This window comes from Anopheles marshallii, chromosome X (assembly GCF_943734725.1).
Source record: "Anopheles marshallii chromosome X, idAnoMarsDA_429_01, whole genome shotgun sequence".
NCBI lineage: Eukaryota > Metazoa > Arthropoda > Insecta > Diptera > Culicidae > Anopheles > Anopheles marshallii.
Window position 1 is genome coordinate 9,940,916 of NC_071325.1, and position 18,480 is coordinate 9,959,395.

Here is an 18,480-nt window from a genome sequence, read left to right on the forward strand (position 1 = left end):
GAGCAAACAGGATCTTGGACAAAGTACAACACGCAACGACGACACGAATAAAGCAGAGCAACACTATTTAGCAACTCAGCAAACATTGCAGCCGTACATGCGTAAAGTCGGGTCACCTGATCAGCCTCAATCAATCAACCTGTAACGCTGCTCGGTTACTTGGGTTGGCTTCACTGAGGAGTCCAGTCAACTCAACTACTGTTGATCTATATGCAAACGGATGTTACACACACACACACACATTTGCCACTACAGCACACTACGAATACAAACACATACACACACAAACATATATATGTAGCAAACAATCGATGACGACACAGCGTATGAGATGGAGCGATAATGGCCGAGAGTTGAGCAAGACCCATTCTGCATTATAAGAAACTCCGCAGAATGGTACAATGGTGAAGAATTTGGAATTGAAATGGCGTGTACATTAGTAATGTCTAGTAACGTGGAAAGGACCGAAGACGACATATTGTACATACTTTGCACATCCGTTATTCCAAACATAAAAAGGAGAGGAAAGTTAAAATTTGGCACACCAATTGCGCATCACTCTTCAAGCTCCCAAGATGCATTGGATAAGCTGATGTCGCTTTCCTCCGACCTGGACACCAAGACGGAGTGTGCTGACTGTACCGTATGGATGCTATTTGAGACTGACGTTTTTGGTGCAAAGTATGTCCCGCAACTTGCCTTTGGAGCAACGGCAGGTTGGTTTGCCTACGGCGTGACCATGCTGCTGTGCGGTGAGAAAAGCACAAGACTCGGGGGGGGGGCAATACACAATTTGTACACGACAGCGGACAAGCAACGGAAGCGTCGAGCTTTTTTTTACGCCACTACGCACGCAGTATACTAGTGTTGGGGTGAATCGGATTCCGATTCTTGAGTCTAAATGAATCTTTCGGCGGAATGAATGACTCTGAGTGTCTGTTCTGCAGTTTCATGACTCCTCACAGACGATACGCGCATCGTGCATGAATCGTGGTGGATTCGGAAGTTCTATGAGAGCTCATGAACGCCTGGAGAGTCGACTCGTGATTTAAAATGGCGCTACACGGAAAGATTTAATTCTAAATGAATCTTTCGGCGGAATGAATGACTCTGAGTGTCTGTTCTGCAGTTTCATGACTCCTCACAGACGATGCGCGCATCGTGCATGAATCGTGGTGGATTCGGAAGTTCTATGAGAGCTCATGAACGCCTGGAGAGTCGACTCGTGATTTAAAATGGCGCTACACGGAAAGATTTAATTCTAAATGAATCTTTCGGCGGAATGAATGACTCTGAGTGTCTGTTCTGCAGTTTCATGACTCCTCACAGACGATGCGCGCATCGTGCATGAATCGTGGTGGATTCGGAAGTTCTATGAGAGCTCATGAACGCCTGGAGAGTCGACTCGTGATTTAAAATGGCGCTACACGGAAAGATTCAATTCTAAATGAATCTTTTGGCGGAATGAATGACTCTGAGTCTCTGTGCTGCAGTTTCATGACTCCTCACAGACGATACGCGCATCGTGCATGAATCGTGGTGGATTCGGAAGTTCTATGAGAGCTCATGAATGCTTGGAGAGTCGACTCGTGATTTAAAATGGCGCTACACGGAAAGATTCAATGGCACTATTCAAAAGATTCATTAGACACGACACTGCAGTATACAAATAGCTTGTGTTATGTGGGTAATTTGGAAGGGGCTGCTGGCAGGCTGCAGACCATCGGTCACATTTGTTTTGCCCACAAAACCCAATGTCGGAAAGGGGAGATCGCTAGCATGGATGTTAGCGGATTTTAGATTATCAAACCCTACTGAATATAGTGTGGAGGGGGGGCGGGTATGAGCAACGATTTGTGAGGGGTAAGGGGCAAAACCGGAAACGATAATCAAAATGATCGTAAAAGGAACGATAATGAAGGAGAGAGAGAGAGAGAGAGAGAGAGAGAGAGAGAGAGAGTAAAAAAAAACCACAAACACGCAAAAACAAAACGAAAAACGACAGACAAAAAAAAATGGCATATAATCGTTCGAAACTCACTGAGTGGGGTGTAATTTGCACTGGTATGTAAGAGAAGAAGGGGTGCGATACGTTCGTTTAGCGTTGAAAGGTGGAAGTTGTGGGGTTTTTCTTTTTTTTTTTTAATGTTTTGGTTGCATTTTTCCCTGCTGACAGTTTACTAAGACCACCACCACCCCTCCCCCTCACCCGCCCACGCATGTTGGGTCCGCCATTAGCTAGGCAGACTGCGGGAACTGTGGGCAAGGTCTTCTTCTTGGTGGGATGAATCGGGGGAGGGTGGGATGTCGGGGGGGTGGGTGGGGGAGGTTGACCCAAACGAACATCCGACCCCGAGGTGCGAGGAATTCGCTAGCGAGTCATGGCGACGATGGTGGGATATATCTTCCCGCTGCCGGTGTGCATCGCCAGTGGTTCGGCACTGAGTGGCCTGAAGAATCGTGTAAGTAGCGGTAGTAGCAGCAAGGCTCTCACGGGGTTTGGCGTGTCGTGGTAGGTACACCAACTGACCGGGGCCAGCTTCCAATGGGTTGAAAATGCTTACAGCATTTTCACTATCACTAGTCGACAAATGCTCATATACTGTTGAGATCAGCGAGGCGTAGTAAGAGATACAGCAGACGTGATCACACTAATCATAGCTTAAAGCGTACTTCGGTGAGAACTTCAAATGCAGCCTGCACTGGTGCGGTTTATAGTGCACAGCGCCGCAATATTTAACTACATGTGGAGGGGGCGAATGTGCGACATGCTAAATCTAATGCTTCACTCACGACTGCACGCGCGGGTAGATTCGGACAGGCTACCGCTAGTAGTATACGTCGGTGAGGTTTTCTTTCCGGAGCGCTGCAGATGATCACACCGACACGAAATAATAAAAAAAAAACCAACATCCAAAGCTTCAACAACGTGTTCGAACAGCGGAAGGGCTACTTAGTAATACTCTGCCCCGTAAGATGTATCGCATGCGATTGCGGAAGGAGTCTGGAATGCTTAGCAAGTGGCACGGTGCCATCGCAACCCGGTAGATGGCGGCATCGTACGGGATGTCCGAACAGTACATCGCACGCAACTGCTGCCACACGGATAGGGAGTGCTCTTCTGCGTGTGGTTCACACATCCGCAGCCCCCGTCTAGACTGCGAACGATTGGTTCATCAGCTCCTCGAACGCGTCCTCCACGTTGTTCTCGTCGAGCAGCGCCAGGCTGCCGAGCGGTATGTGAGGCATCGTGCGACTACGCAGCAGTCCTCCACCGTGCGGCTGCGGATGGTACGGCGGTGCGTCACCCAGGTAGCTCGGCCCGTGTCGCTTCTGGGCGTGTAGCGAGGCGTGCGGTGCGTAGCTCGGGTGTGACTGTTGCTGCCCCTGCTGGGTGCCACCGCCGCCGTAGTAGCCCGCGTTGTGACCCATGGCGTAGGACACGGGCCGGACGGTGCCGTGCGGTGCGGCCAGGGACGACTTGTCGCGCAGCACCAGATTGTGGTTGGAAGCGGTCCGGGCCATCAGGTAGCCGGCGGGCTGGCCCGCTGGTTGTCCGGTGAAGTACGCCTCGACGGTGCGCTGCTTTTCGGCACTGATCGGGCGCGACTGCTGCACCGTGCTCGGCACCGCGAGGGAGTGGCTGGACTTGGTCCGTGCCAGGGACTGCTCCGCGAACCGATGCATCGGATGGGGCTGCACGTTGTTGTAGATGGCGTGCGCCGGTACCGGCGGTTGCGTTTGGTCCGGAGTGGGCAGCGTAACCTCCACCTGCGGCGCCACGATCGGGCGCCGGTTCGGCTCGCCAGCACCGGCCAGACTCGGCTGGCGCGGTTTCGGCGGTGTTGGGCTTTTGTCTTTGATCTTCTTCAGCGACGATTGCAGGTGCTGCGCAATCAATGATCCCCGGCCGCTGGTGTCGTAGGTGCCCCCGGTCAGGTGGGTCGGCCGCATAGCGGCCGTGTACGTGGCCTGCCGGCCCAGCGGGGCCTGCATCACCCGGGTCACCACACGCATCTCCTGCGAGTCGACCGACTCCAGATCGTCACAATCGTAGTCGTCTTCATCGTTCGCCGAGGAGTGCGGGGACACCCCGGCAGGTCCCTGCTGCCGTTCGACGTTCACGGTGAGATAGTTGATCTGCTGTGGATGCTGCTGGTTGGGCGTTACCGGTGCGGCCGTCGGGCTGAAGACGGAGTTCGTGCTCGTCAGCACGAGCGGCGCATTTTCCGGATTGGTGAGCGAGTCGCTGCGATTCAGCGTGAACGTGGACACCGCTTCCGGCTGCGTGTAGTCGGTGAAGGTGAATGTGCCGAGATGTGCCACCGAGACGTCCGGTAACGAGGCGCGCTTCTCGTAGGGCAGTGACCCACCGCCAGCCATCTGCTGGTAGGAGAGCGGCTTCTCGGCGTACTTCAGCGAGCCTTGGTAGGTCAGCGGTTGCTGCGTCGGCAGAGACGGTTTGTTGTGCCCGAAGGAGTTCGCGGTGAACTTGGTGGCAGCGATACTAGCCACGCGGCTCCCAGCAGGTCCCGTCACCTCGCTCGATCGCTTGCCCACCCACGGGGCAGGCGGTGCCGGCTCGGCAACGCTCGACCCGTCGGGTCGGGGCTTGTAGTTCAGCACGTTGTGCGTGGGTGTGCGTTCCAGCTTCGGCAGCGGCACGTACGGTGTCTCCTGATATCCCTGGGCCGCCAGCGACCGTACCAGCCCCAGCTGCACGTGCATCGGTTCGGGTTTGACCTCGGGCGTTTCCTTAAACCCGGTCGCGACGAGCTGCTTCACCAGCCCCGTTGCGTTCGATATACGGGCCGGTATCGGCTTCACAACGTCCAGCTCGTGCTGGATGGGCTTGAACTCCATGCTGGCCGGCGGTATCTTCTTCGGGATCGGCTTAAACGCCGATGCGGGTGCGTGGGAAAAATGGTTCACCAAGCTGCCGGCCGGCACCGCCTTCGGCAGCACCAGCTTCCCCTCCACGATCGGGCTGCCCGGGGAGGTTTCGGGGTGGAAGGTGTGCGACGTCGTCGGACCATACTTACCGCCCGACTGCGTCGTTCGCGGCGATGCCGACGCACTCGGGCCCGCTGATGCAACCCTACCACCGGCCCCCCGGAAGCCGGCCGTTTGATTCGGTGTGACCGATTTGGCGTGCTGCTTAACCGGGCCCACCTTGGCACCTTCGTCGAATGAGCCGCTTTCCGCCTGCCGCCAGAAGCTCATCGCCGACGTCTTCGGTGCCGCGCCGTACTTGGGCGGCAGTTCGGACCGGTCGCGCCGCTCCGCCTGCTCGAAGTTGCTCTTCAGATGGTCGAACTTGTGCGTCCAGTTGTTCGAACCGACGTGTTCCCGCACCGGTTTGCTCCACACCTGGCGCGACTGCTGGTTCTGCCGCTGCAGAAACGCCATAAACTTGAGGTCGTTCTCGGTGCGCGGCTTAAAGTCGGGCACATCGACCGGCGGCACGGCCGGCCCGGCCGCTGGCAAATATTTGCCGCCGGACGCTCCCGGCTGGTGCGCCGCTGCCGGACGGGTGCTGTGACCGTGGGACCGTTCCGGCTGCGGGTCGTGCCTGCCGTCATCGTCGTCCCCGGCACCGTCGTCGCTCGCCAGCTGCTGCGGCAGACTTTTCGGCAGATCGATCGTGTTGGCACGCTTCATGCGCAGCTTCTTGCTGGCGTACTTGTTGAGCGGTCGCGCATCGTCCTTGTGCGATTCGGGCGTGCGGCTACCGTTGAGATGCTGCGGCCGGCGCGTGACGCACGGACCCTTCTCCCCGCCGGTCGGTTTCGTCTCGCGGCTTACGATTTTCTGCACGGTGTTGATCACGACGGTGCTGGCGGGGCCGGGTTGTTCGGCCGGTGTGATCTTGTTGCGCAACACCATCTGTTCCGCCGTTTTCGACGTTTCGTCCGTCTTGCGCTGTGCACGTCGCGCGACGTCCTCGTCCGAGCTGGAACCATCGTTGAAGGAGTACTTTTTCACCAGTGCGCGTTGGGCAACGGTTTGCGTGGGTTTCTTGAAAGGTAACTCTGGTTGCTGCTGCTGCTGCTGCTGATGGTGGTGTTTGGCAATACGCTCCGCCGTCTTGTGTTTGTGAAGGTCGATCGGTTTTGCACTAACAGACTCCTGCTTGTCGATCACGGCGGGCGGCAGATCTTGATCAACGCTGATGGATTGCCGGATCAGCAGCTTTTCCTTGAACGGCTTGGTACGCACCTGAGAGGCCCCGGGCGATGGGTGGGTCGGCGCAGTTGCCGGCTTCCCGCCCGTTCCCGGCAGAACCAACTTATCCAGCGATGCCTGTACGTTCTGCATCTCTTTCGGCACGAACTGGCTCGGACGCTTCATGGCGAAGGCGGTCGCGGGTGCCGGTCCACCGTTCAGCAGCGGCAGCCCCGTTTGTACGGCCCCACCGGTGTTTACCGCTTCCGGCTCTGCACCCAGCACCGTGCCGAGCGATTGCTGCTTTTGCAGCAGGTACGCCTTCTCCGGTGACGTCACGGACTGGTCCGACTGGTGTCTGTTGTCCATCATCACCATCTCCTCGATGAATCTTCTCGCGTCGGCAAGCTCCTCACGACTGACGCCCACCGTGTGGCGATTGTTACGAGTGGTACGTCGCTTCGAGCTGAACCTTGAACTTCCGGCCCGGGTCCGGTTCTGGCACGGGTCCAACCCGCCGGCACTACCGTCACCCGCATCGGGCAGCCCGCCACCGGTCGCCAGTTCGCGCCCCTGCTGCGGTTGCCGCCTGCCGTCGCACGCATCCACCGCCGTACCGCCGCCAAAGCCCAGATCGGCGACCCGATCCGGCTGCTGCAAACCCTGCTGTAGCCGTGCGATCAGGGCCAACAGTGCCCTACGCTGTTCCGCATCGATCTGCATCACCTTTGGCTGACCGGTCGGATCACCCTGCAGGCTCGACTGCAGCCGCTCGAGCGCAGACGCCACCTCGCTCAGTATGCCCGGCAGCCCGTGCTCGACACTGACCGCGCCACCGCCACTACCGTTGACGGTCGCACCGCTGCCGGTAGTCGGCGCACCGCCGATGTCATGCAGCCCGGCGGCTGCCAGCAAGCGCAAATCTTCGCCCGACTCCGTGCCCGAATCTTCAACAGGTGGAATCTTCGATACGGCCATCGCGGCGACGCCGCTCCTACCATTGACGCTACTATTAAGGTGACTACCACCACAACCATCGCTACCACCATTACCGCTACTACCACTACCACCACTACCAACACCCGCCCCTTCGGTGGCATTTCCGGCGAAGGTATTACCCTTGTACCCGAATGCGGCCGCATTGCTCAACAACAGGCCCTGCAGCAAGGGTAACAGCAGTGACTCACCCTGCGATAAACCATTGGCAGCCGGGGCCGTCGTTGCACTTTGGCGTTCGGACATACCACCAGCGCTAGCCGTCGCCGCCGTCGATTGTTGCTGTAGATGGCGCTCGCGCTGTAGATCGGCTGTCACGATGGCGACAATATCCGCGCACGCTGCATAAACCGGGTGTCGGAAGGAGTTTTTGTTTTGTTAGCGTAAAAGTGTCGGAGGGGAGGTGTTTTTTGTTTTTTTTTTTGGTTGTTGTTTTAAATTGTCAAAACAAACGAGTACGATGATAAACATTCACACACGGTGAGGTGGATTAGGAGCATGATAGAGAAAGAGAGAAAGAGAGAGAGAAGAGATATAATGATTGAACGGAGCAAATTGATCTCAGAACCGAGATGAAGCGGGCACAAAATTGAAGATTAATGTGTTTTTTTTATTGAACCATTATTACACAAAAGGGAATAGATTGTAGTAATGTCGTACGGACAAGTATGAACGGACCAGGAATTGGTTACAGCAGGAATTATTGAAAGAGAATAAGAAAACAGCAATAATAAGGATTAAATATGAAGGATAGGGAAAGTTTTGGGGGATACGGAAAAGGGCCAGGGGAGAGAAGAGAGCAATCAATCGATTAGATTAGAAAAATATCTCAACTGCATAAAAAACCCTGCTGCTTACAGCCAGGGAATCTCAATCAGCAACGGATCCTGCTCGAAAGATCCAGAAAGTGTTTACTGCACCGCTGTAGGTTGAGAGGCTAACTCAACCCGAGAAACACGACCAGTATACGACCAGAGTGTACCGTGTTGTCTGTTGAAAAGAGTTTCTTGAAGTGTTCGCGTGTGCTTTTCGCTGGACATGAACTGCTTCGTAATGAACACTACTTAGCAGCTAAACAAATATGCAGCACAATTACTGTAAAGTGTGAAACAACGTTATTATAGTCTTTTCCCGAGTTACGCGAATAATGTGTGCGAGAGAAATTCGCGTAACTCAAACTCCCTTTATAATATCGTTTATATTTAGTATTCAGTGAGCGATTTCTTCTTGTTACGAAGCACATTATAAATCGATAATTTTACGATTAGTTCGACAATTAGAGTAAATTTTTAGCAAAAATTATTGTTTATAATATTAAAATGTAACTTATTGTTGAGAAAATTTTAAAATTTGACAAATAAAATAATTAGTTCCACAAACAAAATTACACGAACTATCAGTCGCGTAACTCGGGAAATGGTTCTAAATGCAAATGGTTTCACTGCTAGAAATAGTACGCACCAGGACTTGACAGTTTGTCATGCACGTAATTCCAACTTGCACGAAGAATAGCAAAACAGTAATAAATCACTATGAATGGTCACACGCAGTGAGGATATAAGAGCATTAAAAAGTATTGAGTAAAAAAAAAAAACAAGACATCGAAAATAATAACCGACCAACAATTATAAAATAATACAAGAAGATGTTGTACAAATCCGTAACGGAAACACAAAATCGATTCAACTTCAAGTACCAACGAAAATAAAGAGAGAAAAAAACTAGAGAAGATGTAACAACTAAACCATTCCGCAAAAATAAAACAACGAAACGAGCTAATACAGAACGAAGAAACAGTAAGAAACGACAGATAGAAAGAGAGATAGAGCAAAACAAAAGGTGTGAAAGTAAGAAAACGATCAAACACGCGAGCACGGCCTCAAAAAATCGCAATCGAACATCAAACAGAACAGGAAAAGAAAATTAATTCTCTGCATAAGCCGTTGCGATAAGATCCGTCAGAAGGGAAATCTGTTTCGAGCGGACCATTGTGCTCTGTATGGTCTTTCGCTTGAATTTAGTTTAATTATGTGTTTTGTTTGTTGGTTTGTTTTTTTTTTTGTTGTTGCGTATGCTGCTGCTAGGAAACTCTGTGTTACGCCTTACGGTGTGTGATGGGTTCGCTCACACCAAGCAGAACAACCTGCTGCGTTGGTTGAGAAACGTACAACCGAAGCGGAAGATATGGCATGACATACGAATCACAATAGTGGTTTGCCCTGTTTATGCTTTGCTCTGAATCTTCGTGAATTTATCTGCCCTCTTGCGAATAATGATGCGTCCTGACATAAGTTTATGTGAGGCTTGCTTTATATAACTCCTAAGTCAATAAGAATAGATGTGTGTTCTGATGTTTAGAGTGTTGTTGCGCTGCAAACAATGACTCTTGTAGGTAAGGAGAGAACAGTTGTGTAGAAAATAGCAATGGTGGTAAGTGAATGTAATGCAATCGATGTGCTACCTTCTTTCTCAGCCATTACTTGACGGATGCGGGCCCGGATTTTGCGACGATCGTCGTAGTTTGTGGTTGATTCCAGCTGTTAAGTAGAGTTTTTTTTAATGATTGAAAGAGCACAACAAAAAAACAACTTGGTAAGAATTGAATATAACGAGCTGAAATTGTGTGCAAAATGTCAAAGAAATGCGTATAATCCGCAACAAAATATGTGAAAAGTATGGTATGGATCTTACCAACTGCTTCAGAACAGCTTCGTCCCAATTGTCGTCGAGATTTTCGACTGTTGCCTGCTTGTGCGAAGATGTAGTTGAAGTGGCACCGGACGATTTCACCGTTTGCGTCTTAGTGGCGCTGGTAGTTGAAGTTACCTTGGAGACCTGTATCGAACACAATGAAGAGGATACAAATGAATAACATCGATAGAATTACTACCACTATTACGATTACGAAGTTAGGACACTACCAGACTCGGCGTGAAGACATCAGGAGTAGTGTGCGCTACAAAGTATCAATAACTCCGCACGATTCGGACGTTTTAGCAATAATTTTTATCTAACGAATAACATTTCAACGATACGCAGATCTACACGCTGCTGTGCGTAATCAGCGGCACGATCCACTGCCCCAACCCATACTTTGGTGACGGTACGTTGGCTGCATCTACATTGACGTACGATATTTTTAGCCCCGTTTCGGCGGAATACAGCCGTACTATCTGTCATTGTGTGTGGTGGTGTGGCGAAGCTGCATGCGTGTAGGAAGCATCAATAGGTTGTCTTCCGATGATTGCGCATGGTACCGAGCACCCTTCGTCATGTCTCGTTACTAACACGTCCTCCACACCGGCATCAGCCGTTCGTGTGTCCATCTGCGTTTGCCATGGGTTAGGTGTATACAGGGCACGCTTGCGTACACACAACTAATACGAACGTTGTCTGTTGCAGCTATTTTTACCGTACCGTACTGTTCACAGTGAATTGCAACGGACTCTGTGTTACAGTGGGTTAGCAAGATAGAGATGCCTAGAATTGCTGAGGTGAAATTAAATTGTTCCTATCGGTAGAAACCAGATGCCTGCTACGGTGCTGATCAATTCACAACAAGTGCACCTTCAGCGTAATTTCAGACAGTCAGTTACTAAAGGGTTACTAAAAAAGCATAGAAGTTAACTGCATTAAGATCGGTTATTATTCTGAAAAGATTCCTAGAATCGTAGTAACTTAAGATTCTTATGACAGACACAGCCACCATACGACAAACAACTTCATTGCTGATACCCATTGTGAGCTTAATGGGCTTTATTGCTCAGCTATTGTGAGCACATAAACACTAAACAAGCCAAAACGTCATCTACTAGGCAGCGTGAAGTGTCAGACAGTGCCTGTATTTCGCACGGTTTTGAGTAGATAGGGGCGTGCTGTATTGGATAGCAGCCAAATATCCCTATATGGTCCGATTACAGAAGCTGACTGTGCGGCAAACCGAATATGTCATTGGCACGTGTGTGTGTTGGGGGGCGGGAGAACCCCAATGTGAGATAAACCGTTGCGTTGGCGGCATCGTAAAGATGCGTCGTAAATCACAAATATATACACCAGTTGCAGTTTCCTTCACTCACTCGTTCTCTCTCTCTCTCTCTCTCTTTCATCTCTTCTTCTTCTTCTTCTTTGGTGGTAGGGTTTTATATTCCTATGTTTATAAGGACTGATTCCTTACCTCTTTCATCTCAAAGGGCATGTACACACCTACTGCTCAGGATGTAAACAATGTGTGAGAAAACAATTTCTTTTTTTTCTCAACCTGTCAATAGCGTTATTTGAATACGGGGTGCCCCCAAATCTTATCTGTCCAGAGATTATATTGATTACCAATATCATTATATTATTATCATAGTGTCATGAAAATCATAAAAGATGTAACACACGAAAAAACAAACGTGTATTTCACTGCTCGATGCTTGGAATCGATTCAATAATTCCTTACCGCAATCGAAGCGACACCAACGCTCAATTAAGATTCCAAATGGGATGCTTACAGCTGCAACGCTGAAGTACAGCGCACCGCATCTTCGTTCTAATGAGTTTTTATTGCCAAGATTGAGATGTACTCCCCATCAGCTTACCCTTTCTTCTCAATGCAAACGATTCGGAAGACTTACAGTTCTGTCCGTATCGTCATAGTTCACCGGAAAAGCAAACATATATCTCATGCTGACACAAACGTCCCGCGGCCCGAAGTGTTCCCACGCGGAAATCGAGCGACTGGTTGTGTGTTTTTTTCGTGGTCGGTTGGTCATGCTGTTTCGAAAGTACGCGCAAAACATTAAAAAAAAAAACCCACCGGCGGTAGGTCTGTGCCATGTGTCGGAGACTTGCAAGAGTTGGTAGACAATAATTTTTGCCCACAAAGCCGTGACTCAAGTGAGTCCTCCTGTGGGCAGTTGAGTCGGCCATCGTAAAAATAGGTACAGGACACTGCGGCAAGGCATGCCGTAAGTGGATGGGTGGTCAGCGTGATGGTGCGCTTGTTCTCGTTTAAAATGCACAAAAACTGAAATGCCGGTTGTTGTTTTTTTTCTCGTGCAAAGAATTTTTCTCATTCTTTGGATGCATTGCGGTGTGTCTAGGTGTGGTACAGTGGGTATTAAGTATTGAAAGCCTAGCACGCATAACAAAACTAGAGTTGTGCGTGTATGTGGTTTTCGGGGGTACATTCGAGGGCGAAGAAGTTCGCTTCTTCTGAACCCCTGAACTTCGTGTCTTGTACATTTTTTTTTTTGGGTTAGGAATTATCCTTCACCTAATTTTGGTCGAAATTAAACACCGATCAATGGTTGTTGAGCTGGCAGAACGTGCGTTGCGATTTTGTAATCAATCGTGCCGAAACGGTACCACCAATGCCGTGAGCGTCGGCACTGCAGGGCGATGAGAATATTTTCGATCAGCAGCCGTGAGCATAACCTCTGCCAAGGTTAGTAAATTACCCGCATCAGAGATATGGTGGGACTAAAAATACGACTGTGTTGCCTAGCATTGGCCACAACTTTCTGCTCCAGCTACCGCTGGGGTGAACCACTGATGGGCGAATATCCCTATGGAAATGAAAAACAGCACATGAGATAAACAGAAACCAAGATCAATACAACGATTGCAACAGAAATCATACAACCCTGCGTGGTTTGGCCATCGTGCGAGATAGACAAATATTATTTTGGCTTTAGTTCTGCACCGTACTGTAATTATGCGCCAACGGCCGAACAACCGGTCAAAGTGTTGTTACAGACACCAATATTGGCGCGAGGGAGTGCTGCTATCTATAAGTGTGCGTGTGTGTGCACCTGTACAAGCGATCAACAGGAACAGCATGTTTGTGCACACGGCTCAACAGTACGATGCACGAGGTAAAGTTGTTAGCATTATGTAAATTACTTTCCCTCCTCTTGTCCTTGCTGGTTATTCGGCCCAAATGTCTCCCATGTGGTTTGGAGCACGTTTCACGGTGTGTTACAGATTCGCGCCGGACACGTTCGAAACAATTGGGGCAGGATACACAAACACAAACACGATCCTGACTTAACAGAGAACTCCGTGAGCTGAAAATACGCTACGATTTTCGTTGCTACCGCTCGTGGAACTGATACGTGGCGTTGCTCATTGGGCGGCACGGGACAAACTTCCCATGCACATTCCGCACAGCTATATTGAACAGTGCCCCTCCTTCCCCCCCTCCCCGGAACCAGACCGACACCACTCGGTACACCAACAACAACAACAACTGAACCCACTAGAGCAGCAGGTACGGATGGTTTTTTATCCTCATTTGTCTTGCACGCTCAGTCTCGCCCATCCACAGATTTTCGTAACAGAAAATAAATCCAAGGTGTCGTAGGTATGTATGGCGAGAATCCACTAGAATACCGGCTTGCGTAAAGCACGCGTGTGTGTTGGTTGTGAGTTTGGGATTTTTCGCCTGGCGACGACTCGATCGCATTGGATGTAACACGGTACTAGTGATGGGAAAAATCGCTCCCATGCGAGATTTGATCCGACTGATCCGGATCCGCTATGGGATCCATCCTTCCAATGCTATCTGAATCCCTCTAGGGAAACATTAAAAAAGAAACTACTTGTGTATATTAATATAAAATATATTTATATACATCCCAAAAATAGATGTGATACTTCTTAAATTATGTATCAATTCTTTCTAAATTGTCTTAAAACACAACATAATATATGAAGATACATCTGTTTTATGTTACCGTGTTTTGTTATTTGATTTATATTAAAATAACAAAGCCTTGATATATCCGAATTGTTAGAGAATAATTCCATTTCAATCATGGCAGATCTGGAACCTATATGAATTCTTGCTCTGTATGCCAATCCTGGATTCCCGTCATGGATTATCCTCCGAATTCGAACTCTTGTTTTGGGTTCCGATCCCGGATTTCCCTCATGACAGCCTAGGATTCTGCAGAAGCCGACTCTTGAAACGGACTTTTTCCGATCCGTCTGGATTTCCGTCTTGACAGATACGGATTCAATTCGGACTCTTGGTTTGGATCCCGATCGGAAATCCAAACTTGAGATCTAAACGATCCTAGATTAAAGGATTTGCTCTACACTAGATCCCGGCTTTCCGTCATGATAGTTCCGAATCCTGAAGAATCTAATTCAGAGCCCTTGTTGTTGACTCCGACTTCTGAAGTAATCTAATTCGTACTCTTAGTGTCGATACCGATCCCATCTCTGGACTTGGGACCCAGATGTTCCTAGGCTAAAGCTCCCAGAATCCAATCCGGCTCCCATTGCCCAACACTACACGGTACGCGGTTACGGCACTACATGTGCCGCACCACACACATGGAGATACACTGACCTGCTGAGACACGGGATGGCACGAATACTTTACTTTACCAACATGCTGACAAACCAGGCAAACCAGAGAAGACAGATGACGCTATACGCTCTCAGCACAGACACAAACACACCCACACACACATACACACGGACTGAAATGATCAACGGCAAACGGGTTGATTAGGTGAATGGTTCGAAGTATAACGAACCGTCGAATGCGATAAGGATCGTGAACACCTGCACCAGTTAGATGTTGGTGCTAACCTCTCGCACCAGATCGTAATCGGCGCCTTGTCGCACTGGTGTGTTTTATGTATATTAAACCTCGCTGTAGATAAATTTTGCACCCGAGCGGTTGATTGTAGGTGGGAGCTGCATATAACTGTTGGCTCCCAGAATATCTGATTTGCGCACACTTTGGTTTAGGAGAAAGATTTGTGGCGGTAGTGTGCAAGTAAGGTAAATATCACCGAACAACGTTAGGATAATCGACTACTTTTGGTTGTTGATTGGAGTGCGTACTTAATCGCAAGCTATAAACCACGCGCTGTAAATCACAACGGACTTCCGAAGCAGTACTAACCTACTGCGCAGGTGAGCTTTGTGGTAGTTGTCGAAAATACGTCCGAAGATGCACACGAAATGAAACTGCAGTATAACATCACTCCTCTGTTGCAGATTACTCGTGTTAAAGCTGTACCAAGTTAACGCATTCCGTTGCTACACTCCATTAACCGAGCTCTGCTGCTGCAATATCACTTTCAGCTGTTTCGTTCCAAGGAACTGTACGGCAAAACTTCGGCGTTAATTCTGTTGCACACTTTTCCCTGGTTTTGCTCACTTCCCGATTTGTACGGCAGTGCGCCACCCTTCGGCAATGTATCCGGTTACGACCCGGCGCTTTGCCCGGTGTTGGTACGGATGCGCGAACCCACGGTAACAGGTGCGTTACACGACGATCGCCGATAAATGACGGAACGTTGCTGAACTCCGACTGTTTCGGAAAATCGTTACGACGGTCTGTCTGTGCAAGTTGGACGTGCCGGCCGACGGTGCGCTACTGCGCCGGCTCCGCCACGCTCAAACGCGTCCGGTGGTCTTTCGGTGCGCATGCGCCCGGTGGCCATCAACTCGTTTGCCCACCAGCACCTGTTCGCTTCCCTGTGCGTTCGCGTTCCACATCGCTCATCCCGAGCGAGATGTTCTCCCTGCCTGCCCAACCAACGCGTTCATCCAACCGTAGGTGATGCGTTCCCGGATGCCATGAAGCTGACAGTGGGTGGCGTGGCAGAAACGGAAATAGGGTTTCATCGGCACCATGTTATGTGGCTGATGATCTTACCACAAATTCATATTATTTGATAGCATAGAACAACTTCCAATGCATCATGTCATCCTTGGTGAGCGGTTGAAACGATTCCTCACTGCCTAGAACCGTCACAGCACCCCGGACATTGGGGATAAAGGAAGCTTAAGGAGCTTCCTGGAATTCTTAAGGCTGTGGAGGCTTCGAAGATTAAAATTCTACAAGGTATTGGACAACAGATGCTACTGATAACGCATAATCGTGTGTACAAGAAGATACTTTAAACAAAATATCTCAATATCCAAACGATCTCACCGAACCATCTCCGTAGCAGTGCAGAAGACAGGCAACCAAGCAATGACGCTTCGACCTTCGATCGAAAACCCTTCCTATTTTACGCTTTTTTACTTGCAACCTAATGACGACTCGATAGTTGAACGGCTGGACAGCACGCTTACCACGCGGGTGCGGGCGCGCAAACGCGAAAACACTCGTGAGGTTTAAATAACCATATATGGCGGGCAACTACGTTGCCTCGCAGCAACAGCACGTGGGTAGCCGCCGTGGCGGTGGCTGTGCGAGCCAGATCACGGCGTGGTTGTCAGCACGTTCCGAGCCTATCCGAAATATGTTCCAAACCCCCCGCGCAGCAGCGTTGGGCGAAGGTTTAGAGAGACTCCTACACCGTGAGCTTGGACGATAGCTTGCTACGCCTGTGCACCAACTGCATTAAATCGTTGCAGTACAAAAGACTTGCTGCTCTTATGGACATATTGAAATGTTTGATCTGATATCTGCTCGGATTCTACCCCGGTTCACTGACCAACTTTGTAGGAGGGTATTAAAATAAACATCCATCAAACTCGGACAGCACGGCACCGCACAACTCCCGCAATCGTTTCGCAGAAGCGTACGTAATTCGGCTAATGGTGATGCTATATTTGAAAACATCGATTTCCGAGTAAACGTACATCTCGCCTAACAAAATAACCCACAGCTTCCGGGTCCTTCCGGGGCGGCCGGTGGCCACGCACCGGGCGTGTGTGCGCTTATTGTTCTACGCCGGACAACCGACTCCAACACACGTCCACGTGGGGTCGTTCCGCAGAGCTGTCGGCTCACTGCGCAATGACATCCAGGCGTACGCCAACGTCCAACAAGGTTTCTTCCCATCCGTCCGACCGACGCGTCTTCGAAGAAAAACAAAAAACAAAAAGAACATGTATCTTTGTTCTTGACCTGTCCATGGTACATTCGCTGCTGATTTAAATGTGCCCGAGGCACACAATTCAAGCGGAACAGGGACAGCGTGAAAATAGATCAGATCGGACGATGCATGGGGCATCCGCGTTTTAACCGATCTGTCATCAAGGGGAGCTGTGGTAAACAACAACGCCATTCTTGGTTCTGGACATGAGAAAAAAAGATTCGTTTCCCAATCCAATTAAGACAAATCGCTTTACAGGGTTCTTCGAAGAATTCCGAGTGTAGCTACTAAGACTATACGCTGTATATGATAATAAAGAAAAAATGCTACTACGTCTAGTACAGCTCTTTTGCGCGGTCAAAGATTGAAATGTTTCAGAACATTAAGCTCGTGAGAATACTGCGCTTGTTCTAACCGTTCTTGAGCCGTACACATAAAAACCGGTCTGCCATGTTGCCATTGTAGATTAAGAGCTCTAGTGATCGATGGTTGACAGCTGTCACTAAATGTAGAAGTGTGAAAATTTGCGTACCATGCGGGGGATACGCTAGCTGCTGATGGACAGCTCAAGTATGAATGCTAATTGGAAAAATGGTAAACAACGCGTACACTGCAATTGTGTCCATGGATCCACGGTGCGCTACAATATCTATAACGAAAATAATAGTGAAGCAATAGCAATCTCCCCCCCCCCCGGCACGCACATTAGGAGCGGAGACTAGGCCGAGTGGTTCAGAGTGCACACAAACTTTGTACGTTGACGGACGATTCGCTTTCTTCATTGTGTGTACATCAAGAAGCGATTGCTAAAAATAGCACAAGTGTTTCGATTTTCTCGACAACTCCAAACGGTAACGTCGAAGGGTCAAGCAGACCGATAAGTCCGTGCTGGTTGCATCCCGTGTTTTTTGAAGGAACAGTGTAGCAAAGAATCAACATCGAATTCGCCGACGCGGTTCAATTTCTGTGTGGTGTGTATGGGAATAACTACCAAAAAACCGGAAGATATCACTTGCGCTTAAAAATAGCTCTGCTCCTCCAGCCGAACGCGTAGAAGCGCAATGCAGTGACATTGTGCGAGCAGTAGTTGTAGTATCCGGCAACACTCGAATCAAACATCATCATCAAGGGTCATGGTCATCGCAGTGTTATTTTCGCGAGCAGTAATCACACGCACGGATGTGCGTTTTTCCTGCTATTTATGGCAAGCGGCGTGTACTTACGTGACGTGCTTAGGACCATCACCGGTACGCTGACGTCCGACCAAAACTCACCTTTTTAGTGGCGGTGGGCAGCGACGCTGCCTCGGACAGCATACTGCCGGTGGACGAGACCATCGACTCCACGCCACTCATCAAAACAGATGCCCCGAGAAATTTGTTCAACAGCGCTCGCGCCTCCTGATCCTCCGCGGTATCGCCCTGCTCGGTAACTGTTTTGGGGCGAATATAAAAGTAGTAAGGGCAGGACGAGATTAGTTAACCGA

General features: G+C 49.8%; 1 protein-coding gene across 1 annotated transcript in view; it reads right to left on the reverse strand.

Moving 5' to 3' along the window:
- Positions 1-3,153: 3,153 nt before the first annotated feature.
- Positions 3,154-18,480, reverse strand: part of LOC128719153 (uncharacterized) — a 34,117-nt gene continuing 18,790 nt past the window's right edge. The window contains exons 5-9 of the mRNA XM_053812779.1: positions 18,269-18,426; positions 9,853-9,996; positions 9,623-9,698; positions 6,808-7,502; positions 3,154-6,741 (exon numbers count right to left, since the gene is read on the reverse strand). Of these exons, the coding sequence (XP_053668754.1) occupies positions 3,154-6,741; positions 6,808-7,502; positions 9,623-9,698; positions 9,853-9,996; positions 18,269-18,426 (4,661 nt within the window). The remainder of the gene's footprint in view (positions 6,742-6,807; positions 7,503-9,622; positions 9,699-9,852; positions 9,997-18,268; positions 18,427-18,480) is intronic.